This window comes from Cynoglossus semilaevis, chromosome 13 (assembly GCF_000523025.1).
Source record: "Cynoglossus semilaevis isolate Cse_v1.0 chromosome 13, Cse_v1.0, whole genome shotgun sequence".
Classification (NCBI taxonomy): domain Eukaryota; kingdom Metazoa; phylum Chordata; class Actinopteri; order Pleuronectiformes; family Cynoglossidae; genus Cynoglossus; species Cynoglossus semilaevis.
This window is the reverse complement of record NC_024319.1, coordinates 7,610,322-7,637,912: the sequence shown is the minus strand read 5'-3', so window position 1 is coordinate 7,637,912 and position 27,591 is coordinate 7,610,322. Positions and strand designations below refer to the sequence as shown.

The window sequence follows — 27,591 nt, the reverse complement described above, 5'->3', positions numbered from 1 at the left end:
TTTGGGAGTATTTCTTTTCTTGTACCAGTTTTAAAGCACATACTTGGAGTACCAAAGCTGTTTTAAAGTGAATTATTTTGCCATATGTTAAAATTCTGGACTAGCGTATAAATGATACATCTTCATTCAGAATCAGAGGCTTGTTGCGAAACATTTGATTTTCTCATTACATTACAGTTGTTATCAAGTATTTCACCACGATGAAGCTCAGCTTCAAAAACCTTCTACGGGCAAATACAAGACAGCATTTTCCTGTCCGTCACCCCGACCTTAAACCCATTTGCCATTTCAACAGCACAGCTAACTACTGTCATGTTGTCTTTCTATATGTTGTGAACCACCCTCACATACTTCTCTGCCACTCCTGGTTGTCATGTACAGTATTACTGTTCCCCCCAGAAAAACAGGGCAAGTCAGTTTGACCTCTGTTGTCATGTACAGTATTACTGTTCGCCCCAGGAAAACAGGGCAAGTCAGTTTGACCTCTGAACTTTTCTACCAACATTCAAATATTGCACCAGTAGGTTTTTCCGAGCCTTGTTTTGACAACTCTCTCCCAAATCTTTATTGTGTGACTAATCAACTCTAACCCTCTACTGTTACTGCAGTACTGCACATCACCCTCGCTTTTTACATTCCTCTGGCCTCCCTCTCAGTCTCCAGATTTGTTTTTTTAAACATCCTGGTCAAAAAGACCCAAACATCTCCAACAGCCTTTCCACACTTCATCTTCCTCAAAGCTGCATTTGATTCCCCCTTACTAACTCCCTGTACTTTCTGAATAACCACCTGTCCTCATCTCTGCATCGTTTTCCTCATTCAGAAGCTCCCACATCTTCTAGCACCCTATAATCACTAACTAGCGCTTCCCTCACTATCCTTAACCAGCTTGACCAATCAGATGAGCTATGGTTGTTTCTTTCTGAAGTTTAGACCGATATCTGACCAATACTGATCCTGACTATATACTCGAGCCACCCCTAACAGTTTGTGAGTGGTTTCTCAGGACGTTCAGCAGCCTGACGGAGGGGGCTGTAGTAGCAAACGGAAGTTGTAGTAGCCTATTATTAGTATTTCAGTAGTTCACTTTACGAAATTGGAAATAAATGTAAATCAAAATTTCTGTTGAATGTGCTTTAAAAAAATCTTTGAAAAAAAAAAACCCAAAATATTCACAAATGTAGTACAGTTCATGCCATATCTTTGTTCACAAATGTAGTACAGTTCATGCCATCTCCCCTGCCTCTCCTCCCACAGAGGAGCTCTGTGATCAGTTCACAGGAGTGGTTTACTCAATGCCACTTAGATCAACAGGTGAACGTCAGTGCTTCAAATCTCTCGGGTGGATTTACCGTCACCAAATAAGGCGTCAACACAGATGCAGCTACTCTCCGTGTTCAGACCAACATTTGGAGAATTAACTTTGCTGTGTGACGGTTACCGAACTTCAATGACCAGTCAGTGCAACAACTCTTTTTCACACCGTCACTTAAACAAAACTTAGACGATCCCTTAAAACAAGATGAGTCTGTGACTGGGAACAATCCAAGTGCTGAAAGTTTTGCTCTCATTTCAATAAGAACAGAAACACTGGTGGTGGCGCTACCTCCTTCTGCCCCACTGGGTCTCACGCAGCCATTGTTATTTTCCCCTGCACTTGTTAAAACACCACATGGTATATTTGCATAGGATAACCAACACATATAGAGGGAAATGATTTGCATGCCTGAAAGTGCACTTGAGTAACCGTAATTACACGTGACACCAATTACTCTGTTACTTTGTATTACATTATAATGGAAAATTCCACTGGAGAATTTGAGCCTAATTGCATCTTAATTTGCATAATTTTGCATATTAATGGAATCTCTGACAAATAATACATTTCAGCAGATTTTTTTTTAATTTATGCAAAGATACTACCAAAAAAAAAGCAAACAAGTTAAGAAAGGAAAATCTAATTTAAAGAGAGGTAAAAAAAATTAAATCTGGGACTTTTCATAACTTTTATTGCTGTCATGATCATTTCCCTCGTTGACCTCATCTTAAACTCTGATTCCTGATCAACACGCTTTGCTTTTTTTTTTTTTAAATTGGTGAATAAATAAATATAAAAAACACCAAAAAGTTTGTGAACATTGTGGATCGGTTTCTAATTTAAATACAACTTTTGTGATTTATTTCAACCTTCTGCCCCCCCAGGAAAATAATTTGAATTATTTTCTGGTTTTGCTTTTTTCTTTTTTGCCTTTTACTGGTCAACACCTGTGCCTGTGATTATGTGTGGCATCATGCCAACACATGCGCACACACACACACACACGCAACTATTAGCCTAAATTAATTCAAATTGTATTTGTGTTCAAATGTGCAAATTATAATTTGCTATAAATTCTAGTTCAGTCACATGGTGTTTTAAATGAAAAAAAAAACATTTCAATTTTTTTAACTGGAAATAAATTTTTGTTGTTCAAGTCAAAGCAATAATATGTCACATGTTAAAACATATTTATTACAATACTAACGTACTTTACTAATGTGCCAGCTTACTGTCTGCTTAACATATATGAATATGACTAGGAGGTTCCCATAATCTAACTGGTTGGTTTGGTCACATGTCTGAGACTGGGTATGAAAGGAGCTTCCACCAAAGGATCAGTCTGCAAATGGTCAACTCTGTATCTCAGTGTCATTCGATGACATTTCTTTGTCTTTGGTCTTTGTCTTTATTATTTCAATTTCAGTGTGTTTTTCATTGTTCACATATATTATTCACACACAATAAAAACTTTACTGTCATTTAATATTTTTGCCATGTCATAATTTTACACATTCTTATGAATGTATTACTTGGCTTTTGTGAAGACTGTCATGTAGTGCAGGTATTTTATTTTACCAGTGTAAGACAAAATAAAATACTACAAATTGTATTTAAAAATATTGAACAATTCAAAATTAAACTATTCTATTTGTTTTTAAAAAAAAATTGTTCTCTTTTTTTACCAATTGGAAATTAAAAATCAAAGATCTGACACTATTCATTATTGTTTTTTACCACACGTCCATTCATTACTAGCAAATTGAAACTGATACAAATTCTAATAAATACATTTTATTTATCTTCTAATTTGCACCACGTCTTTTGACAAAACTAATTTTCTAATTCTTATTTTATCTGAGGTAAATTATCATTTAATTTTGTCAGAAAATTTGGTCAGGAAATTGGTTCCTAAAATGATTTAATAATTGTTTTTTTAATAATCATTTTTTTGGTAAATTCTGACAGGAAAGCAGTAAATGTGCTAGTTGGACTGGATACATTTTGAACATCAAAAATGTAATAAAATGACATCCTGCATCTCTTTATTTTAATTAATTATATTAATTATAGTATGTTGACTAAAAAAACATTAGCTAACTGCACGTTCTATGGACTATGCATTGTTTTGACAGTAAACAACGTAAAATATTATTATGAAAAATTACAAATGATATTTAACGTGATTATTTACACAAATTATTATATGAAAATATACCAATATTTCCCAAGACATTCAGCGTTATAAAACCTTATAGCTTTATTTCTATTTTAAACCTATATCATCCTATTTTTTCTTTATCCTGAGGTCATTGTCATCGAGTGTGTTTAACCTCTGCTCCACCCGTGACGTGCTTCAAACACTAACGCGACTTCTTCATGTCCGTCAGGGGATTTAACCGAGCAGCTCAGCTGTGGGTAACAGCGACTCTCAGTGGCCAAAGAGTGGAACGACTGCAACGTCACAGCTGTGTGAATGATATTTTTAATAATGTTATCCCATCTACAGAATAAACACTTAGCACGCATTAAAAAGCTGAGCACGAGTCAACCGGGGTGAGACGCTGTTGTAAATGTTACTTTACTACTGTTTACTTCAAGTTTATTTTACTGTTTAGAATCAGTTACTTAGACAAACCTTACGCTGCAGTCTTGTATGTTAGCTCACACAAACTGAGCACCTTTACAGTAAAACAAAAACATTCACCCTGTTCCAGAGTACTGATGTTTTTCACCTTGATTCAACTCATAATTGTTTTAAAACCAACGTGTCTGTTAAACATTTTCAGAGTCGAAATAGACATAGGTTTGGGTTCAGCCAGGACGCAGGAACCGATGGAATAAGGATACAGTAGTTATGATAGCTAGTGAATGGTTAGCTTTTCGTAGCTTTTATGTAAAAGCCATTGCTTTTAAACCCATACCTGTTGGCAGTGTTTCCCAACATGTTACATTAGAAAGACCCCATTGCGCATTACCACAAAAAATGTCACAAAAACTATGTGAAAGACAATAAAATGCATTGATCGTCTAAAGTCAGTTAGAGTACTCAAAATGTACTTTGTATTAAATCCTGGCCTATTTATTTGAAAACATCCCTGATGCACTCACAGGAATTCAAGAAAGAGTCTCTCTATATTTAGAGTTTTATGATCATCTGGTACCACCTAGCGGGCAATTATTAAATCGTTCTGCCTGACACTGTTGCATTGATTGACAAAGAAAGTTTTTTTGAGCAATTAAGCGAAACCGGACGTTTTCGACGATCTCCCACGACACAGCAATGGTTGAGTATCTCTGCTTTAATGACTAGTGATGTTTTCAGTTTGATGAGAAGATATTTGGTTGTTTGGTTTGGACGACAGCTTGTTTTAACAAATGTAAATATGTCAGTTTTTTTTAATGATTTTGTAAAAGGTAGAACTTTATCATAAATTAAAAGTTGATCGAATTAATATGGGTCCGTCAAGTTTCTAGCGTTAACTTTCTTCTCCATCCTCCTTCTTTATTAACTCCCTCCTCCTCCTCCTCCTCCTCCTCCTCACTCCAGGCACCTTGTTAAACATCTTGATTGTGTTGTAATGAACAGCAGCCTGAACTCCAAAACTCTTCCCCACTCCTGTGTTTATCTGCACATTCTCCAACAATTAATCCCGTCCAGCGTGGACTCGTTAATATTCTGCTCCACTCCGCTCACAGATGTAAAAAGCATTCTCAGCTGACACACGTAATTACTGTGATGCATCCTGCAAACCTTCTCCCTTGTCTGAGCGCAGTCTCGAACAACCCGGCACGGTGTAGCTAATTATTGATAAATAAAATTAGTTGGGAGAACTTCAGGTGGGTGGAGCCCCGGGGCCGTGCACGCGGCAGACACCTGCGGACAAGCGTGTGCACGAAGGAGAGAAGGAGAGACGGGGAAAATAGCGGTGACCTGTAATCACCAGGAACAGCAGGGACTTAATGATGTTTTGATTCCATGATCAAATTTCAGCTCAATCATTTCAGACACCTGTGCAGAGACAAAGGCCGAGCCTCAGGAACGAGGAAGTTGGTGTGTTTTGTGTGGTTAAAGTGTTCTTCGTCCAAAGCAGCACATGTAGAACTGCAGCACAGGAGAACACTGTCTGACCCCGGTCTCATTAGGGTCTACGAAGTATCTACAGATACTGGACGACAAACACCGTTTGGTTCTCTATATATTCTATTCTTAACTTATTGTTTTAGAACAATTAAATATATATTTTAATGAAGAAAAGAGAGGGAGTTTAAAGTATACGGACGCGCAGAGAGAAGGCAGGAGGCAGATACATGGATATTTACCTCCCTCTTCTGGACAACATCGGTAAAACCACTTTCAATTGAATACGTTCCACTTTAAAGTCGGTTCACCTTTCAAGGGAAATTTGTTTTTGAATATTTCTTTTAAGACAAAGAAACAGGCTGTGTGTGAACTTGCTTACCTGTGCCCATGGATGGCAGCAGCTACACATCCCCACAGCTGTTCTTTAACATTGGAAATCAGCTGCCTGGAGCAGAGGTCAGATCTGGAGAAACACGAGGACCGAGTTAACATTGTGTAGTCAAAATCCCAGCTTGCAGTGTATACAAATGGTTAAGGAAATGAATGATTTTTTTTTTTTTTTTTTTTTAAAGGTCAAAACAAAAGTCATGCTTGGTTGTACTTGATTCAGCGAGTGCAGTGAAAAGTACGTTTCTATCCACAGGACTGGCTTGGCTGATTAGTCCTGTGGATACAGCAGCTGTGCTCAGTTAGGCAATTGAAGAGGAAAGTGGAACAGGAAGTGCAGTGACGTGGAGAAGAGAAATACCTAACATAAACCAAATTCACTAAAACATCACCTCATTAAACATTGCACATTATTCATTTTTTTAAATACTTCATTTTTTTCATTTTTGTTAAAGAGTAATCAAATAAATACATTTTTGAATTGGTCTTGTTGAAGTCTTTCTGTTATAATCAATTGGTTTAGGATCACAATACGTTTTTGAATTGGTCTTGTTGTAGTCTTGTTATAATCTGTTATAATCTGTTATAATCAATTGGTTTAGGATCAAATACTACAAAGACTGAGACGTGTAATTCACCTGTTTGTCCACATCTTTTGTTATTAAGCAGATAAGTCTAACAATTTGAACATTAGCATGATTGCCACCAACCTTTTGTCATAGTCATTACATTAGTTTTGTAAAAAAAAAAACATGCAGAAAGTCCTGTGTTTGAGCCCAAGGAGAACCACATATTTGGCACTTGGTCAAATTGTGTAAAAATTACTTAATTACTAATTTCTTTTAAAAAAAAGGTTTTAGTCTAGGATTCCCATTCCCAGGAAAGTCTGAATTGTAAATTCCGGGAAAGGTGGTTCCATAGTGTTGTAGTTATCATGTGTGATTACACATCTGCCTTACACAGTGAAGGTCCTGGGATTGAGCCCCAGGACCACCTGGAGCCTCCTGTTGCAGCAGATCTGCCACTATGGAATCAATAAAGTTCTTGTTTTTTAAAAGGTTTAGACGAAAAAAAAGTTCAAGTATCACTTTACATGAAAACTTTCTGACCTCAGCGTTGACAAGCTGGTACGACAGCTAACTACGTCAACATTAAAAGTAAAGTCCCTGTTTTCCATAACTGTGATTTATGCAATGCAAAGGGGAGCGAATATACCAGCACTGTGGGAGCCCTGATAAGAAACAAATGTAAAAATCAATTTTCCATAGCAGGCAGAAGGGGGCGTAAGTTCTGGAAATGGTTGTCATTGATGCACTTGCATTTGCTCTAAGATTCCTTTAGAAGAAAAAAAAAAACTGTTCTGTACTGAGTGAAAAAGTTATGTGATGTCGCTGGGAGCTACCAAACAGATTCCATGCATGTATTTTTGAAACAGTCACTGCCAGGAACCTGTCACTTCTGACTGCATGACGTCCCATTCCGCCAAAGCAATATTATTAATGCTGACAAGATATCTGACAAAGACTGGGAGGAATCTGTCATTAGCAGACGCTAATTCATGCAGAATGAAACACGCAGCAGATTCTTCTTATTTTCCTGCGGTCTGCGGAAGCTTGCGTGGGGTTTCCTTTGGTTCCAGTGATTAAAGGAGCGCTGTTATCGTGGTACATGGCGCTAGACTCCTGGATACAGATTAGAGCACATTAAAACATTTTATCACGCCTGTTTATTACTTAGTCTTATAGAAAGTCACAAAGCACAACAAAAGTGAGGAATGTAGAATCTTTTTTTTTCTTATTTAACTATTTTGTCAGGTTCTAAAATGGAAATTATTCAAGGCTTAGTGCTAACATGTTGACACAAGATTAAAAAAGGGATAAAGTTTGTTTGTTATCAGTTCGAAAAATCCATCACCAGAAAGAGGAGGAGGTAACAATACTGCAGTCTTTTCCCAGTGGTCATGTGATAACATAGAGTCATATTGTATTTTGTTTTTCTCTCTTACTACTCTGGCTTTTCGACCCAGCACAGAGAATTTCCCACACCACGGCCATCGTTATGATGAGGTGTGCGGATCCCAAATGTGAGGTCCCTGTTGAAATGATGTGGGTTGTAGTTCCGATTAATCTGTTCTCCTGCAGTGGAACAAAAGGCTTTGGGTTATGTCGGGAAGTAAATACTGCATTTGAAAAAGATAAAGATTCTAAATATCAGTATTGTTGTGTACTTTTTTGGCTTCTCTTACCAACAAAAATTGAATTGCGACTTCTAACAGAACCCCTGCGTCCTGCGTGATATTGTGTCTGCAGATCCCCCCATGGTTGTAGAGGATAAATAGTTTCTCTAGCACCAACTCCTAAAAAGGAGAATGTGACATACTGGTAAAAAACAAGGTTAGATAGATGGATGAAACTTTATTAATCCCTCTGGAGTTCCCTTTGGGAAATTAATTCTCTAGCAGCGGGATAGCACCATAAAAACATGCAATAGAAACATGAATAAAACTAGAACAAGACAAGAACAGCAGGCCACCATAACAGGAAAGAACCTGAGCCCCTGGAACAGTGTATAGACTGATTGATATATAGATAGATTGTTGATGTCATCATGTCAGGTTATTATGTGTACTGTTATTATTACAATTCTAAGTATATACTGCACTATACTCAATATATGGTATTTTATTTTAATTATTAATTATTCTTATATATTTATGTATATATAAATATAAATAGTTTTAACAAGATATAATAGCATATGTATTTTAATGAGAATATTACTACAGTATAATGCTAATAATTAGCAGATACAACAATTCCGTTTATTACATTTATATATGTAGAATTATCCTCGGTTTACGTCGTCCTTGGTTTGTGCTGTACATATGGGTTAGCACAGCTTTAATTTCCACACAACAACCGGTCATTAGCTCTTTTTTGTACTTTCTGCTGCAATGAAAACTTGCGTGGAGAATTATTTTTAAGCATTGTTGTTTTCCCCTTTTTATAATTTGTACATTTTGTATATTCTCAACATTCAAGAATAACTGTAAAATCATGTTCACTGATCTGAGCTGACCTTTTTCTGTTTTGATGCCATGCACAGTGTTGTCATTGGTGTTAGGTTGATTACGTGATCTGCCCAGCGGTGCCCTCTGACTGGAGCGGTATACTGTTTCATTCAGCTCCTGTATCTTCTCCTGAACCAAGGACATCTGAGGTGGATTCAACACACTGTGAATCTAAAGGAATTGACAAAAAAGATGTAAATGAACATAAAAAATATATATAAATATATGGTCAAATTAAAACTTATTTCAAACATTGCCTGTTTCTTAAAGAAGTAAATACACATGAATACAAATAAAATCAGTGGAAATTAGATTTTAAGATGGTGGTGGATAATGGAAATCAGCAGTGATGTCACTACAACTTCTTGTCACTGCAGTAAGATTGGCTCCACTAGAGGGCAGCACAAATGTTTCACCCAACAATTTCTCACTACATCACCAAGTCAAGCAAAAGATGGACAATGTTGGGCAGCTCTGAGCTAAAAATATGATCACCCATCAACTGATGTGGGCTCATACAATAGCACTCTAACAAAATTATGACTGTGAGTAGGTTGGACTTGCAGAAGGAGATGAAGTGGTTATTTTGCCGTGAACGAGTTCGCTGGCAACATCGGGGTCGTTGGCCTTCCCTGGGTGTTTTCTGGAAGTTTCAAATGCGGTCCGGGCACGGAATTTCTTTATTCTAGGTGGAGTGCTGGGCTGAAAAGTGCTGGCATCAAACTGTTGATATTTTGAGAAATAAACAATATTCACTTTTACTTTTGTGGAACTATTTAAGTGAATACATTTTCTTTTCTAAAAACTAGAAAAAAAGGTAGTTCTTTAGCATGTCTCCTGCTAGAGTAGTTTTTCCTGCCTTGTTAAAATATATAAACAAAATTATAATAGGTACCTTCAGAGCATTTATAAATCTGTTTTCCTTTGTATCTGTACAGATACCAACACAAACATTTGTTTTTTATCAGGGGCCAGCTTAAACAGTCTCAGTACAGTAGCACATTTCCCCTTTAGGGTGTGGTGAAGTGGTTGATCACAAAAAAATGCACAGCTGGGATTTTTTCCTTGGATATTGTGATATATAATTAATTTTCTTTTTTAAATACACATACATACATTAAAAGCTTTTTCTAAAGGATTATTATAATGAGTCATAATATTTAGCAGACAACAGTATACTACTGTAAATTCAAAAAGTACATAATAGTACAAAACACCAAAAGAACTACTCTTGGAGTACATGAAGAAATAGTGACTATTATCTCTATTTTTGCTTGGGAGCTACTATTCAAATGACTAGACTACACAAACCTATATCAAGTTGTTTTTGTCTACAATATTTTAGAACATTTAACAATATTAGCATGTTAATGTACAAATTAATATCCGCGTGTTTGTTTTTCTGCCCAGTCACCGACAGCAGTTTAACAGTTAAAGTCACTTACCATCGGCGTGTCCTGTATGGTCTGGTCATTTTTCAGGTCACTGTTAGCGTCGGGTAGACTCATTTTAAGTAAACACTATCTATACAACAGTACAACAACAGTGGGAATCGTTTTTTTATTATTCATCCACGTTTCGATGTAAAGTCTCTGAAACGTTTTCTTAAGTGAAACTATTGACTCTGTTGAGCGAGTGTTGGTTTCAATTCAGTAACCGGGCAACTACAAACATGGCGTATGAACTAATTGAACTAATTTCTACTTAATTTCTAATTGTTAATATTGCACAATTAAAGATGAAAGCTCTGAACGTCGTCTTACCGTGGCATAAACACGTATAATTAGTATTTTAAAAATTGTGCAAACGCTAAAACATACGTCGAGGTGACTACTTCCGGTTCTCAAAGAAAGGCGTTATCAACGTGATGTCATGTGTTTACAAAGGAATAACACATAAAAGCAATTTATAATAAAGCACTTCTAATCTGAAACTGTACGAGTGTTTTGATAGTAGAATTTAAGGTACAATTCTGTCGTTTTTGTACGGTTTAAAAATAACCTTAGCGATAGGTATCACAAACCTGACAACATAATCACGTAAGAAATTGTTTAACTTAATCGCTTTTCAGGGTTCTTACAGAAATGTTTGTCCTTAAAGTGGAGTTGATGAAACATGCAAACTGTCACCTGTATTTATGCAATATGCAGATACAAATAAATAAAACATGGGAACATTTTTCAATATGATAATTTTCTTTTGAGTGCAAACAAAACATTATTAGTAGTAGTATTAGCAATATTAGAAATGGGGGTTATGGTCAAAGCAGTAAAGGTTAGAAAACAAATGTGACCGTTATATACTTAATATATACTTAAATAAACTGGACATAATGGAAGGAAAAATGTCTTATTGATATAGTTAAGTCTGTTTGAGCGAAAGTTCAAAAACCTATTTGGTTCTGTCATTATATATATATATATANGTAATGCCTTCACCCCACAGATATCTGTGAACTTGTCATGGATGTTTTAAGTCCATCTATTTGTATGTTTATACAGTTTCAGGAATCATTCAATTCATCAAAAAACAAGAAAAACAAAAGCAACCAAGCCATTTTAGAAAAAAATATAATTTAAATAAATATGGTTTAAATACATGTACAATTATGAGTCCTTTCAGACACAACACATGCTGATAGATTTTTAAACAATGTTTAGTCTAGTTGACTTTGGTGAAACAAAGATGGTAGAAAACATTGTATTATGTTTGTGTCTTTTGGTAAAATATGACTTATGTGTTACTGTTGTAACAATAAACAAGAATGTCTGTTAACTTTAAAGCTGTCGGATACTCCTGTCGCCCCCCAAGGCTGCCCTTAAAACATTTTTCCCAAACAATTTCCCATCAAACAGGGGGATTATCCTGTTTTTGATGAGACACTTAATTATAATAAATGATGGATATGAAAAAGGTTTTTTTTTATCTATGTTGTCTTGATGCTTCCATAAACATTTAATTCCTTGAGTACGCTCCTGAAATTCTCAATGCAAACTCTTCCTTTTGGGTCTTTTTCAGCTGCCAGCTTCCACGCCTTCTCAAAGGTTTCCTCAGACAAATCCAATCCCAGATCCATGAAGATCTGTGTGATCTGTGAAGAATACAATAAAATATTCATATTTGGATCTACCTGCACCATAAAACATACAAATAAACGGAGACAGTGATCTTGGTTCTGTGATAGTAAGGTGGCAGATGATGAGGTCTAATTGGTTGCATCATCAGTTGTGAACTTACAAAAGTCAATTATTTTACACCAGGTTCTTTGAACCAATATTCTTTCCATACTTATACTTTGATATTTGGAATACACTGCATTAGTGATCTGACCTCCTTCCTACTGCGAGGGCATTGAAGGTGTTCTCTGTAAACACCATGCTGGGAGAAAGCTGTTGGATACAGAAGATCTGCAGCTGTGGTCATATCACCATAGTTGGTAAAGTCGCAGACGCTCTTGATGGTTGGAGCCGGAAGATCTGATCGCACAGATGGAATCCCATATGTGCGATTTTCTACGGATAGGGGGGAGGAGGATAAGTGCACTGTCTACACCAGACAGAGATGAAGGTAATGTAAATAAGAGAAATGATACCAAACATTAATGTTGCAGATCAAGCAAGAACAAAGGCACAAATGCCTACGTATTTTTTTTCTGTTTCTTGTGTTTGATCCATTTATCATTTATATAGGTCAAATTTAACATCCTTTTTTAATATACTAAATTGCATTATTAGCACCAGACGAACTGAAATGTTCCATAAAAAAACAGTGAATTTAAATTAATAAAAATTGGTAGCCACTCGCTGTTTAGCAGCCACTCACCTCTCAGTGGGAACCGAGAGAATGCACCAATGTAGGATGAGGTGGTGACAAACTGTTCTGGATCTGAATCGTCCAGTCTCAGTCTTCTGACAGTTTTCATAGAACTGCCAGGTGTTACAGGCTCCAGATCCCCAGGTTGAACTAAAAACTGCTCTGTGTCATCTAATGCTTCTGCCTGAGGCTCTGCATGATCAATATTTGGTGTTAAAAATAAATATTAATGATGTTTAACAACACAGTCACATTTCAAGAATTAAAACATTCTTTCTTTTAGCAAATGATGTCTCGTGCATTCAACTGACCTTTTGTCAGAATCTCTTGATCTTTTTCATCAATAGGCATCGTGTCCTTCCAGTTGAGGAAGTTTGCAAACTCGACAAAGTTTATATGTCCATCCTTGTCCGTATCACAGAATTCTACCAGGTCTTTGATGACGTCATCGGTAAAATTTAGTTGGAACTTGCGGAAAACGGTCTTTATATCTTCTTTGTTGATCAGTCCCTTCCCTGTCTAGTGATTGACACAAGAACCGACTTTAGGTAGAAATCAATCAACACAAGTTGTTGTAACAAAACTAATGGTGTTCTTTTGAAGAGGCCTTATTGTAAGAATAGTGAATGACATCACTCATCACTTAGTATCAGTGGAGTCACCTGGTAAGTAACGAATCACTACAGTACATGTGTTCTCCAACATAGAAAAGGTAACGACTACGAATTGTTAGCCTGTGTCGTGCATCCAAAACTTGCTACACTTAGCTAAATTTCATTCCAACTAAAAGTCAGAAATGATTCGATCCAATACTCAGGGTTAGTAACGGTTGTTGGCCAAACAACTATAGTCTGTCCAACCCCCTAAGCCCAAATGCTCACCATTGCACACGATTTATTCTTAAAAAGTTGGTACATACAGATTCATTTCCAATCAGGGTCAGTTTTTAATTTAGTGCAAACCTTGTCATAGTATTTGAAGGCCTCTAGCAGGGATGAAAAGTGATGGTTATTGAGCCGCTTGAGGTCATGTCTCAAAAGGTTAACCAAGCTGAGCTGTGGCTCTGGACCTCTGATATACTGTCCTGGCTCTGTGCAATGGATTATTTCCCCGGCGCCTACACAGGGGGGAAAAAAATTAGACAAATTGGTGACATCATGCTTGCAATGGCTCAAGCACTTGAACAATGACAAAGACTGACGGACAACAACACTAGTCACCAACCAACCACTTGGCACCAGTCTTAAGCTTGTAACCTTGATGAAGGCAATACATTGCATGTGACTCAGGGTGGGTCTCAGTGTATCTTTCTAGCCATAACTGAACTTTGCATGCACTGTTACATGCATGACATTGCCTAAAAATAACAGAAGCAACGCAGATATTTAGATTCCAGTTTCATCGGAAAACTGATTACACAGAGATGCAGTTGTATAGGATAATATGAACTGAGCAGGAAATCCAAATCGGCTAGACATATGAGCAGAATCTGTTGAACTTACATCCTATACAACAGGGGTCCCCAACCTTTGGTCCGGGGACCGGTGGCAGTCCATAAATCATTTGGTACCGGGGCACAGTGGGACACAGTAAAAACATGTACTTCTGTTTACTAATTTACTTTACTCAAATAGAATCTAGTCATATCCCTCTAACCTTCAACGATGGCGCGGTATTAGTAGTCCCCAAAAAAGGTTGAGGACTGCTAATATACAGGACAGAAAGCTGTCTATTTTGAATTTTGTAATTAATTCTACACATCTGCTTGCCTGTTTCGTCTCTTATTTATGAAGTTCCCTATGTTAAAAGCAGTACTTCCAGTCATTGTTGTGTTGTGTGGGAATCAGTAGACACCTGTGCTGCAGTCCCATCAAGTCCTGACACGCAGGGAGAGCTGATCAGCACTGCCTGCAGCCTAGTCTAGTCCTGAATTCTGCTCAACGTGCTTCACACTACATTCCATTTACCCATTTATCTCTTATACATTATTATTTCACATACAAGATACTGTAACTTGGGGTTTATTTCCCCAACTGTCAGTGTGAATGAAGAACTCCATTTCATACAGTCTACTAACATCCAAGCATTGACCTACCAAACTCATCTGGCGGTACGTTATTCCCAAAGCGGTAGTCTTGAGGGAGATTTAAGGCAAGACGTTGCCTGAAAAAAAATGTAATAAGAGCAAGGGGTTAAAAGTTTGTAAATTGATATTCATCGATGAAAAGGTGAAAAATATGAACTCACATCCTGAGTCTCTCTGAATCCTTTAGTTCCCTGGTCCACATTGTTAAAAAATGGTCGTATGATGCAAAACAAAAAAAAAGAAAAAAAAGTTAGGTACAACCCAAAATACTTTATTTTGATGAGAAGCACAGTGTTTTTGAATGTGGGTTTCTTTTAGTTAAATCACTCACTTATTTGTCTCCCCTTGCCAACATAGACTTTCACTGACTTCCCTTCCATCTTTATGGTGAGGGGTACAAATTCCAAACCTGTTGTACTTACTGAAGTGACCAGAGTTGTAATTTCTATCGATCTGTTCACCTGCAGTTAATCAGGTCATGTATGAATAAGAAGCCCACAAAAGAGTAGAAAAACATTATATTCAAAAGTAAAGGTAGTATTCTTACCAACAAAATAGGATTTGTGGCTGAGAACATAAGCCTTGTGCAACTCTTCATCTTCCAGTTCCTTGCATTTTTTTGATGGGTAAATAATCTGCCTAATATCAAAACCTGGAAAATAAAGAATGTTTTTGTATATTTAAACACCTCATGTCATAAATTGTAGTTTAAAATGTGAATTTCAGAAATGTTTTCCAATGAACCATTCAACAAACATGAATAAAGTAAAAAAAAAAAGAAAGAAATTGTGCGTGTGCATTAAAAACTATTTCTTGACATAGTTTTTAGTGTAGATTCGCCTGTTTATAATATAGAATCTATATTCTCTATATTCCTGTTCATTCATCTCCTGTCAACTGGGCAGTAACCTTAAAACCCATTCTTGGCTGTCATTTGTACCTGCGTCTGTTTTGAGGCCATGGACGATGTCATCAGGAGCTTGAAAGCGTGACTTGCCCAGAGGTGCTCTCTGAGTGGACTGGTACACTGCTTCACTCAGTTCCTGCAACTTATTTTGAAATCCAGTCTTTGGTCGTGGGTTTATTAGGGTCTGAATCTGTAGGAGGCACAAAAAAAAAGGAAAAAAAAGAGAGAAAACGTTGATAGGAGCCTACAGTGGTCCAGAAAATCCAAAATAATTTAATTGGACAGGTTTAAATTTTAGTTGACTTTGTGTTGACATTTGGTAATCCTTGTGCTACCTATAGCAATATGCCTGGGAGGAATAAATATAATTTGTGCAAAGTTAACCGTGCATAGCCTCTATATTACAACCATTATCAATCCATTACACAGAATATTTTTTTTCCAAATTAGTTTAATTTTATAGAGCAAATACTATGGAGGATAACGCAGGATACTGGAGGACAAGAGAAAGCACAACAGCCGACTCTACAGTGACATAACTTCAAACAGGTTGAGGAAAGGCTAAAAATGCAGGAACATGAAAAAATACTAGTAGTTTAATATGATGAGCTGAAATTAAAATAAACCAATCAAAGTAAAGCTAGGCCGGCCCTGTGGGTCACATACCGTTGGTACTTTGGGGTTGTATTTGGCTTGGGGAGCTTCATTTTCATTATTTGCTTTCATTGTGGAAAAACAAATCCTAGAAATAGCCTTAGAAAGACTTTATTCTTTCTTCCTTTTCCTGATTAGTGAATGTCACCATTGCGTACTGCAGACCATCAGTACTTGTACTTAAATAAAACGTGGCACTGACATGTGATGTCATGTTCAATTAATCTTTCATGTCATCTTGTCCTTTAATCTTGGCACTGGTACGAAGGCAGGTATTTCGTTTTATTTTTCGGTAGGTAATTGTATCTTCCTGTGATTTGTGCTCTATCATTCCATGCTTGTATATTTTATTTGTGATGTTTTATTATTCTTGGTTGAACTGCATATTATGTGGTCTTTAAGAGGCTTCTTGACCACACAGTGGCAAATGTTGTTAGAACACCCCTGGTCAATCTGTATGGAGTCGGCATGTTGGTGTGTGTGTGTGTGTGTGTTTTCTTTCTAATTATGAATGAATGTTACTTATCTCTACATGTATCTATAAAGTTCATAAAATAAAAAATAAACGACTTAAATAGTTTAACCTGTATTTTGGTCCTTTGTCTAATAGTTCTCATATACCTCAGTGTGGGATCAGTGAAGTTTAATCTAATCTAATTTAATCTTTTTCATCCAATATTATTGCCTTTTTACCAGGTTCTTTGACCTTAAATCGCATATGTTTATTATATTGCATATACATAATTAATAAAAAGGTTTTATCTAATAGATCTACGTATTAGATAAAAAATAGAATATAGAAAATTACCTTTTTATTACTATTTTTAACCTCCTACGACGGCATTACAGAACAAAAATAACTAACTAACAATGATTAGAAACATCATATGTGACCCCTCTTTGGAACCCTGAACCAGTGTTTAGAAATTACTGGTGTATAAGTATTTTTAAAGAGTAATAATAGGAAATAAAGAAAATTAGGAACGATCGCTAACGTGATTGGTCGGCTTCAGTCATACGTCGGCGGCCTGTCAGTTCCAGTCATACGATCTGTCATCATCCTTCGTACAATGCGAAAAAGGGAAGTTGGAAGGAGTCGGAGCAGAGAGGGGACACCGCGGAGTCTTATGAGATCCTCCCGTACAGCTGCTTGGTTCCTGCTGTCATCACTGTGATCAAATACACACTGACACACACTGAAGTATCCCAGAGGCAATAATCACACCCGAAATCTTCCACCGGTTTGCCGGTAAGTACACAATATTAGCGTTAGCGCTTAGTCTGGAGGCTCCCTCTACTGCGACTGCAACTAAACAGCCTTAGCCCCGTTTCAGCGCTTTTTAGCAAGCTGAGCTAATGACAGCGAGCCGGAACTGAGAGGAAGGGCCGCTGGTTAACATTTTACTGCTTCACATTTTTCAGTGTATAAAGCTAAGATGATTCATTATATTCAGTCATACTGACAGTGTTTTCTCTCACATATGTTAAAGAGTTTTATTCTACTGACCGATAAGCCTACTCACGTTATGAAGCTAATGCTAGCATGTTAGCTGTCATTAGCTGTACACACCCAAACCTGTGTCATCTGTTATTTTAGCCTTTCCCAAACGTTTCCAAAGTGTCACTTGTATGAGCCGGTGTATAAGCGCGATGTCCGGCATTTCTCACGTCAAAATCTAGAGCGACATATGTAATATATATGCGCTTATTGCATAAATTATAAAAAATCCGATGTGGAGCTAGCAGTGGCTAGCAGTGCCAGTGGTGGTAGCCTGTCAACAACAGTAGCAGCAGCAACAACATAACAGGTTATTTGTGTTTTTAAAATTGGTGTCGTAAAGCTGAAAAGCAAGCATTTGTGGCATGACATTCTGTTGTGTTAGATTTCTGAGAGTTTTAACGTCATGTGAAATAAAAATGCAGGAAAACATGAATCTGAGGGGAAACAAATTGTAAGTTACTGGCTAAAGTAGATAAACGACAAAAAATGTTTCGGACATAAGTCATCAGATAAAGTAGATAAACAACAACAACAAAAAAATGTTTCGGACATAAGTCATCAGAGTGTACATGAAATATATAAAACAACAACCTCAACATATAATGTCAATACGAGGTGTCATTGTGCACTAAATCAAGTCTGAAATAAAGTATAGCATATGCTTGGCTTTGATTCAGTAACAATAATTTTCCAAAAAAAAAAAATGTATATAACAAAATAAAGTTTTCTTGTCATAAAACATTTAAAAAATGCTACTTAGCACTGTTAGCCTTATTATATGAATACAAAATGATAATTACATTTTGCTAAAACGTCCAATTCCATATTTCTCACTGCGCTGTAGCTCGGGGATGTAACATAACTTGTGGCTCTCTTCCACAGAAGTGGAAGAAGTTAGTGCAAACGTTAGTGCTGCTGTTCTCATCTTTAACTACTTTGTTTTTCCCAAACATAGTGTATTTCCTTTACCTGCTATTGTTTGCCAGTGCTTAGTGAAAGGCTTAGTGAAAACTGTGAATAATTTAATAACTTTCTGTTCAGATCCAACTGATCTCTAGTTTTGTTTTCCAAATGTGGCTTGGCCTTAATTCATCAGTACATGGCAAGGAATCAAAACAGCTTAGTCAGTTAGGATCAATTAAACAGCTAAGTGCTTCACGTTCGTCATCATTCTTGTCCTAAGTATGAGGGTCATTAGTTGCTTTTTTAGCTATATTTGTTTGTTTGTAAAAAAAAAATAAAAATAAATTACATTAATTATAATGTTTGTTCTCCTCTTTTTTACAGGTATTTTCTGAATTCCTCACAGTACAGTCAGTGTCCAGAGGAAGGGAGTGGACAGAGTGACATGGCAAGTAGAGGTGGAGCTACGCGACCCAATGGGCCAAACACAGGCAACAAAATCTGTCAGTTCAAACTTGTGCTTTTAGGAGAGTCAGCAGTTGGGAAGTCAAGTCTCGTACTTCGCTTCGTCAAGGGACAGTTTCATGAATTCCAAGAGAGCACAATTGGAGGTACGTTTCTCCTTTATAGCAGTTTGTGACTCCTTCTGTGAATCTTTCAGTTTAAAAAACAATTGTTAATATGAGCTTTTTTAAATAACATATATTTGAATGTTTTAAATCAACAGCCAAACATACATCCACAGTTTGGTACAAACTCACAGTACAATATCAGCTATAATTTTCAAGGTTTTACATTTTTTTCTGTGCTAATAGTGTTATAGATAATGTTAGCCAGTGTTGTTGTTGCACAATTTGCACACAAAAAAGATCCATTCTGCCCACCAAGCTAAGAAATGCAAACTGGTCACTTTGTCTTGTCCTTATGTCACTAAATACATCTTTTGCATCTACCAGGCTGGAGGGTTTGCATTATTGGTATAGTAAAAATAATTTAGAGAGCTGACAAATGTGTGATTCAATGTATATTTTATGTTTTTTTTGTTGTTTTTTTTTTAAGTGTACTTAAGTCATTGAAAATGATGCATTAAAGTTCAAGCAGTGGGACATAAAAAGTGAAAGACCCTACAGACCTAAGTCAATAATACAGATTTACTTACACGAGTGGAACCGACATTGGATGTTTAAATCAATATTGTGAGGTCACACACAAGTGGTTTCATTGATGTTATGTGTCTTGAGGTGACATTCATAATGTCATAGTTTATTAAACAAAAACTAAGCTACTACTCCTCTGTTCTAGAAATAAAATGCCATATTCCAAGCTCTTTTCTTACCCTCTTGTATCAACTTACCTGAAGCCCGTGGGTGAATTTGTTTGTCAGCTACTGAATCTTTATACCAGATATGTAAACGATATGAATGACCAAACAGAGAATGTGTTATATTCATGGATTATTTGAACCTTGGGTTTTGTTAATTTATGAATATACATTGTAGAATATTAGTAACTGTTGTTCTGTTGTGATGCAGATGATCCTGTAAGCAGATCATTTCAGAACTAAACCGGAAGATACATGTTTATCTTCCGGTTTAGTTCTGAAATGATCTGCTCACAGTTCGCCGTTTAGATACTACAGACTCCTTTGTCATTGGCTGTTCCCTCTTTGCTTTTTTTGCAGCTGCCTTTTTGACTCAGACAGTATGTTTGGATGACACAACAGTCAAGTTTGAAATCTGGGACACGGCCGGTCAGGAGCGCTACCACAGTCTGGCTCCCATGTACTACAGAGGTGCCCAGGCAGCCATTGTGGTCTACGACATAACAAATGAGGTGAGTTAGAGTCGATGATAACCATTATAGAAAGTATCACGTTGTTAAGCCAAAAACAAAACAAAATGTAGACATGAGTGGTCACAAGTGAAACTTTGCTAAAATGTAAAATGTAAATGTAAGGATGGCATAACAAACTCTTTCTGGATTCAATGTTTTCACTTTTTGTGATTCTTATTTTTCCCCTTTCATTCCAAAGGTTTTTAAAATTTGAATTGTTTGGTTATATATTGTTTAAAAAGTATAACTTGAGTTTGAATTGGTTGGTTATATATTGTTTAAAAAGTATAAGTTGTAGTAAATTAATTTCTCACATCTACAAAAATATATTAATTGCAAACACATCTTCTCAGTCCTAGGCTGCATTTAAAAGTCCTAATGGACGACTTCAGCCCCTGATGTTTTTTCTAATCCTGTTAGCCTACACCATTTTTTTCCTTCTCTTCACAAGATCAGGTTTCCGAACAAAGAAAATCCTTTTACCCACAGCTTAAAGACGAGGCATTTATCTCACATTTTTTGAATTTTTTTTGTGGTGCATAATTCAGGTAAACACACCCACATTTCTGCTTCCAAACACAGCTTTCCCTTTCAGTTGACAATGGCTTTATTTGTCTTGTGTCTTGCTTTTTAATGATGAAAAGTATTTGTTTTTTAAGAAAAACACTTCTCATCTTTCTGTTTGCTCTAGGAGTCATTTGTACGGGCAAAAAACTGGGTTAAAGAGCTTCAGAGACAAGCCAGTCCAAACATTGTAATAGCCCTGGCAGGGAACAAGGCTGACCTGGCTAATAAGAGAGCACTCGACTTCCAGGTTTGTTGCATTTCCAACTGGTTTTAATCTCTTTGGAACTTTGAAGTAATTGCCAATGTACATACCTGTCAAGTTGTGTTTTACAAATATCCTTGTGTTCGGTGTTCACAGGATGCACAGTCATACGCAGATGACAACAGTTTGCTCTTCATGGAGACATCGGCAAAGACCTCGATGAACGTGAACGAGATTTTCATGGCTATCGGTGAGAATGTTTTTAGACAAGTTGTCGTATAAGGACACAAAATAAGGTGTTACATAAATCTAACAATCATCTGCATAAGCGTTGATCATGACAATCAGTCCCAGAATCATGCCTTGCAGCACCACAATGACAAAAATGTCCGTCAGCTAATTTTCAAAACCTCTGTTTGAATTATGTAAAACTTTGTCTCATTGTAATTACAGCAAAGAAACTTCCCAAGAACGAGCCTCAGGCTGCCGGGGCCAGCAGCGGTCGCAACAGAGGAGTGGACCTGACAGAGACGGCTCAGCCCACCAGCCGCCCCTGCTGCAGTAACTAATGAAGCGCTGCTTATCATCATCTTCATCTTCATCTTCATCATCATCCCCCCTACCCTCCACACACACACAAACACATTCTCCACTCTGGACACTGGGCTCTGTCATCAGACCTGATCCTACGTCTCCTCTTCCTCCTTGTCCTCGTCCACATGTTCCTTCACCCCTCCTCCTACTCTTTCTCTTAACCCCCGCCCGTTCTCCTCTCCCACCTCTTCATCACTCCTCTGGATTTAGCTCAAAGACTCTGTATAGCTGCATTTCTAATACCTTATTTTGTTGATGTTTTTTTTTTTTTTTCTCTTTGTTCTTTTTAACTTTTTTTAAGAAGTGTATATCAGTATAATGGATGCATGTATCACTACAACGCCTAAAAACACACACACTTGACACACTTTACACCCACAAACCTTTTTGTGTTTCTAATATCGAAGACAACCCCCGGTGGAAGAAGGCCGAGCGAGCGAGCGAGAAAGCAGTAAGTGTGTGTGTGTGTGTGTGTGTGTTTGTTTTGTCGACAAAAGGTCGTGGTCTGATCTGTCACGGGGCTGTGTATTATTTTGCCCGTCATGTTCTTGTACACGTTTGGCTTCCCGTCGCTGAAAATCCGAAGAAAAATGAATCATCATACTCAGAGGCAACATTTCCACCACCTGTGAATGTCCTGACAGTGTAAGGAAGAACAACTCCCATCTCTTTTACCATCTGATATCAAAGATGACGTTCTAGTCCCAGACTTCTGTCCAACAGTACTGACTCACATGACGAACCAATCTGCTACCAACCAAGAAAATACAAAAAAAATAAATAAAAAAGTCAACTGTGCACTACTAAAGTAGCCATGATGATTCAGAGAAGGCCTTCCAGGAGTGACTGTCAGCCTGAGATGATTCTCTTGGGGGATAAAAGTTGAGGAACTTCAGTTTCTTAGCAGTTTAAACCCCGTGTCAGTAAAACCACATTTTACTGTGAAGTGTCAGATACCTGTAGTCCCAGGAATCTCTTTTAGGGATCTATTCAGTTCTTGCTTGTGATGGCTGTTTTTAATGTGGCCTTTACCATCTCCCAGTCTGGCAGGAAGGTGTCTTGATGTTCCCATCAATCCATTGGTTGAAAGACTTATTAGTTCCTGCACTCAGAGATAGTCCTGTAGCTGAAGACGACTTCTACGCCAAAAAGGAAACCTGTTTTTTTTTTTCTTAACTTCTCCTTCAATGGGATATGTTACTGTTTGACTAAACCAGTCTTGGATTTCTCATCCTGCTTCAGTCTTTATGCTTGTGAACAGTTAGTAAACTTGGACTTGCTTAAAAATTTCCATCACCAGATCTCGATTTGTCAGGATTCGTGACCCGCCTTACGACTGGAGAGTGATCAGCAACTCGATTGTTTTGCTGGTACAGAGGCACATCTCTGAACACAATCCCTGGTGAGAATTCAGCCTGACCAATGAAAGAATTAAAACAATTCTCCATCTCCGAAAAGGTGTTTCCCTGTCTGATTAATCTTCGTCCTACTTTCCTCTCAGTGTAGAGGAAACATGAGGAACTGACACCTTTAGGCCAAAAATGACTGGTAATAACTGGTGTGACGGGATCCTGTAAATCAATCTCTGCTTTTCGGTGAATGTAGCAGCGTTGGGTCCATTACAGAAGAACATGTGTCACTACTGCTGCTGATCGGATTTCTCATTACAAAACAAAACAAACAAAAAAAAGGAAACCTGAACAGGGTCAAACTTCAAACCTGAGAAAAGAAAGTCGTCTCTGTGTCGTCGTGCATGAAGTGACCTTGAAGAACTGGGTGTGTGTTTAGAAGTCAAACTCAAGACACAGACTGACCATACTGCCATGTGTCAGGACATAAGACCTAAAAATTCCAAACAACTGTGCAGTAGGTCTGCTCTCTGTCTTTTCATTTTTCTTTTGGTGGGGAAAAAAAATAGGTTTAAGTCAAACTGTTCAAAACAGTGGTGGTCTTTATTTTTTATTTTTTAGGTATGTGTAGTGTAATAAACTAAATTCCTATGTGGTGTCTCGTTCTTTTCCATGGTCATGTTCAAGAGAAACTTTTATTGCATTGCACAGTGTTGATCATGTTTTAATCGATGATGACTGCCCTTGGATTTTATATGAATGACTGTTGGACTCGCTAACCTTCAGCTATTAACAGATAGCGTCAACCTAACTGGTGGTCTCTCTCTTTCTCGCTGTCTGTCTCTCTACAGCTCAATGAATTTTATTAATGTACAACAGCATTACTAGTGATGGGCTGATCAGTTTTTGAGTGTCTGAATACAACTTAATAAATTCCATAAAGTCCAAAAGGGCTGGCTTTGTGTTATCTTTTCTCACCACACGATGGCAGCATTGGAACAGCTCGGATCCAACATTAGAAAGTGAGGGAGAGAGATTCAGTACAGTAGCAGCTCCGTTCTCCAATGAGTTCGACATGTTTTTTTGGTTGTTGTTTAGACTTTGGTGTGGTTTAGAAATGACAGCTTCTAACGAGGAACCATTTGGCATTTTTCAAATACAGTAAAACTTGACTGAGACATCCGTACATTCCACAGGTTTAAGTCTGATTGCGTGTGTTCTCCACAGTGTGACCTTTCTCATGTTTGACAGCCACCACTGACCTCAGGGATTCTTGGGAAAACTCGTTTCATAAGTCGGAACGTCACTTATTCCATCACCAGTAGACGTGCCAACGAAAGCTTCATCTAAATGCTGGATGCTATGAGTCACTGCGTTCTCCGCCACTGTTCTCCCAGGAGAGCTGCTTCTACTGCTGACTTTGTACCAGCAGGAAAAATATCACAGGCCTTTGATGTAAAGATCAAACACTCAATGAAAAGTGACCAGAGTTTCTGAAGATTAGAATCCCCCCTCTGGGAGATTGTAACCTCCGATCTTTCCCTTTATCACCAAAACGCTTCACAGAGCAAATGTTCAAAACAAATCTGGAAATGTTAGATCTGCTATTTCTGCTTACTTACGGAATGTTCCCTGGGTATTTGTCAGTATTTCTTTTTAAACAAAGTTCTTTTCATACTTTGATAGTAGAATTGTTTTTGTTAAACAGAAATCTAGAAACAAGACGATAAATACTGGGACAGAAGCAAATAAATAACCCAAATACCATTTTGGGACGTTGATAAATACTTGCACAGAAGCAAATAAGGAGAAAAATAACCCAAATACCATTTTGGGACGTTCGATAATGAAGAGGTCACAGAGGGAGTCAAGATGAGATAAGAAAGACGTATCTACTAAAGGCTTACTCAAGTAAGAGTTCAGTAAGACTTTGTAAAACTTGGGGAAAGAACTGTCTAATAATATAAAGGTAATAACAAGAAGAAGCAGATCTTCAATTGGTGGCCTCTGGGCCAAATCCAGGCCACCGCACCAACAAATCTGGCCCCTGATTGGATTCCAAAATAAACCTTAAATAATAATGTTAGGCAAAAATATGAGTTTTATTTCATTTTAATTCCAGCCCTCAGTTGTCTGTCCAGGATAGCTTTAGCCGACCCACAAGTAGAATTCTGTCGTTATGGAATCAGAACTCCCAGACTGGCCTGTCTGCAGTCCAGATCTGATCCTAATGGAAACAATCTGGAGAATTAGACAGCAGTGACTACCAATGGCAGCAGCACTTTTTAATACAGCAGGGATCTGCAAAAGTACTGTGTAAAAATGTGATGTTTAAACCTTTACAGTGTGTTACAGGCTTCATTTATTACATGTCTTTTAATGGAAAAAGTTTGTTCAGTTATAACAGTCATGACATATTACAGATTACTTTGCTTTAAAATGGTTCTCTGCAAATTAGGTCTTCTGAGACTACAGACTACCAGCTGCTCTGTGATCTTACAAATACCTAAATCTAATTGAATCTACTTTCTCTTTTTATTCCATTGGTTAAAAAAAAAAGAAAAAAGAAGAAACCCCGTCAAGGAAAGATATTTGGCGGTTGAACCAACACTTGTCACACTGGTGTTTCAGCGGCGGCGGTGGCAGAGTCTGCTTCATTCTGACCACAAATGAAATAAGTTGTAGCAGAAAAAATCTTAGATGTAATCTCTCGCAAAACCCAGCAGTGATATTTGTTTCTTTAAACGACTCCCCAAGTCAAGCCAAGCTGTCTGAAACTGTTTAACTTTTTACTTCACCAGCTTGCATGCCAGTCCCTCACATCGAAAATCTGGACCGTCTGCCAGATTCCTATTTGGTGGAAAGAATTTCAACTTATTGAAAACTGAGACCAATCTAAAAGGGAATGCACTTTTCCTATTTCGGGACGTCCACGTAGTGGCTTTTATGTGATTTTGAAGCATTATGGAAAACTGTCTCCTGAGTGGAAGAGAAGCAAGACAGTCTTGACTCTGGACAGGACTGCAGTCAACATGTCTTTACTCTTTAATCACAACTGACACTGAAAAAAAAAACCAAATCACACAAACTGGCATGGAGCTGGTTGGTGTCACAGTAGGGGATGGAGACAGAGTGAAGTGACCCGTCAATGATACAGACGCAGAAGAAGAAGTCAGCGAAGAAATAAGAACCAATTGGTTTAAACTCAAAATGGCTTGCTGTGGAGATTTGTCACGACTAATTAAAAATCCTGACTTGGTTGTTTTAAATCTTTTGACTGCAGTACTGCTGTTTTACCATGTGAGAGCAGCAGTGAACTGCGCCCACCGACAGTCATCGCTCAACATCTGTGGGAAAAATGGTTAAAAAAAAGAAAGAAATCACAAACCTAAATTCGAATACCAGTCACTCAATACATCACAGAAATAGATGCTTTTACACTAGATTTCCACTTTTCATGACAGACTGCTGTTAGAGTGAGCTGCGAATTCCAGAAAACCACATAGGAAAGTTGCTAACAGATTCTTATTTTGAGGCTTTCTGCGAGAGTCCAGTGTACTTAAAAGGTAGCATAGATATTTGAAGAAAAACAAATGTGGAAAGAAATAACTTGGTGAATTGCCCAGAAGAAAATCAGCCAATAAAAATCACACACAAAACCAGTCACCGGCCATGCATACATTGGCAGCGATGTATCATGACTTCATTGACTCAGACTTGTTCTGAGCCACAGCTGCTGATTGTGGTGTTTACACTGCAGTTGTCAAGTATTCCTCATCTGAAACGCAATCGCACTGATCCTGTGATGTAGGACTGCCGTCCATCTACCCCAGTACTTCTCAAATAGTGGGGCGGGCCCCCCTGGAGGGGCGCGGTGAGGTTCCAGGTGGGGCGTGAGGGGCAGTGGTTTGTACAGTTTTCAGGTTCATAATAGTATTTCAATTCGTGGGATGTGGGTCTGCGAGGGGTCGTGAAGACATTTCTGTCCTCAAGGGGGTGCATGACAGAAAATAATTGAGAACCACTGATCTATCCAACTGGCGAAGTGAAGCCTTTTAACCACGTTCTTAACACATCTTAACCACAACTTCATCACTTTTGAGCCAACACAGCAGAGCAACACGGAGGAAAAAAAACATAATCTGTGAGTACCAGTAGAACTGGGATCAATTAACCCAGGAATCTGACATATTCCAGTTTATGGAGCACTTCATCCCCCGCATTCATTGCTGAAAGGTATAAAAAGGAAGATGATACTGTATATGATCGTCACTGATGGTGGGCCCCGGAGGGAATAAAAGCCTGAGCTCACAGAGTTTTACT

General features: G+C 37.7%; 3 protein-coding genes across 5 annotated transcripts; 1 reads left to right on the top strand and 2 right to left on the bottom strand.

The window, feature by feature from the left end:
• Nucleotides 1-7,500: 7,500 nt before the first annotated feature.
• Nucleotides 7,501-10,713, bottom strand: LOC103388349 (EF-hand domain-containing family member B-like). Its single transcript, XM_008323284.3, has 5 exons — nt 10,305-10,713; nt 9,424-9,582; nt 8,868-9,030; nt 8,035-8,145; nt 7,501-7,924 (listed from the first exon to the last, which is right to left on the bottom strand). Exons 1-5 carry the CDS (start codon nt 10,365-10,367, stop codon nt 7,794-7,796), a joined length of 627 nt encoding a protein of 208 aa, XP_008321506.1. The 5' UTR covers nt 10,368-10,713; the 3' UTR covers nt 7,501-7,793.
• Nucleotides 10,714-11,436: 723 nt separating this feature from the next.
• Nucleotides 11,437-17,094, bottom strand: efhb (EF-hand domain family, member B). 3 transcript variants are annotated; one of them, XM_008323286.3, is made up of 11 exons: nt 16,332-17,087; nt 15,699-15,855; nt 15,306-15,410; nt 15,090-15,219; nt 14,920-14,949; nt 14,768-14,835; nt 13,635-13,789; nt 12,984-13,191; nt 12,682-12,864; nt 12,190-12,371; nt 11,438-11,950 (listed from the first exon to the last, which is right to left on the bottom strand). In XM_008323286.3, the coding sequence occupies exons 1-11, from the start codon at nt 16,389-16,391 to the stop codon at nt 11,786-11,788; spliced, it is 1,443 nt and encodes a 480-aa protein (XP_008321508.1). In that variant the 5' UTR covers nt 16,392-17,087; the 3' UTR covers nt 11,438-11,785. The 3 variants fall into 3 exon arrangements, 2 of the variants coding, with proteins under 2 accessions (XP_008321509.1, XP_008321508.1); XR_003051521.1 differs by having other exon boundaries at nt 11,828-11,950; nt 12,190-12,405; nt 16,332-17,076; XM_008323287.3 differs by lacking the exon at nt 12,682-12,864 and having other exon boundaries at nt 11,437-11,950; nt 16,332-17,094.
• A 269-nt stretch (nt 17,095-17,363) lies between these two features.
• Nucleotides 17,364-24,218, top strand: LOC103388351 (ras-related protein Rab-5A). The gene is made up of 6 exons (XM_008323289.3): nt 17,364-17,568; nt 19,108-19,334; nt 20,405-20,556; nt 21,248-21,370; nt 21,482-21,575; nt 21,779-24,218. Exons 2-6 carry the CDS (start codon nt 19,169-19,171, stop codon nt 21,892-21,894), a joined length of 651 nt encoding a protein of 216 aa, XP_008321511.1. The 5' UTR covers nt 17,364-17,568; nt 19,108-19,168; the 3' UTR covers nt 21,895-24,218.
• Nucleotides 24,219-27,591: the final 3,373 nt, after the last annotated feature.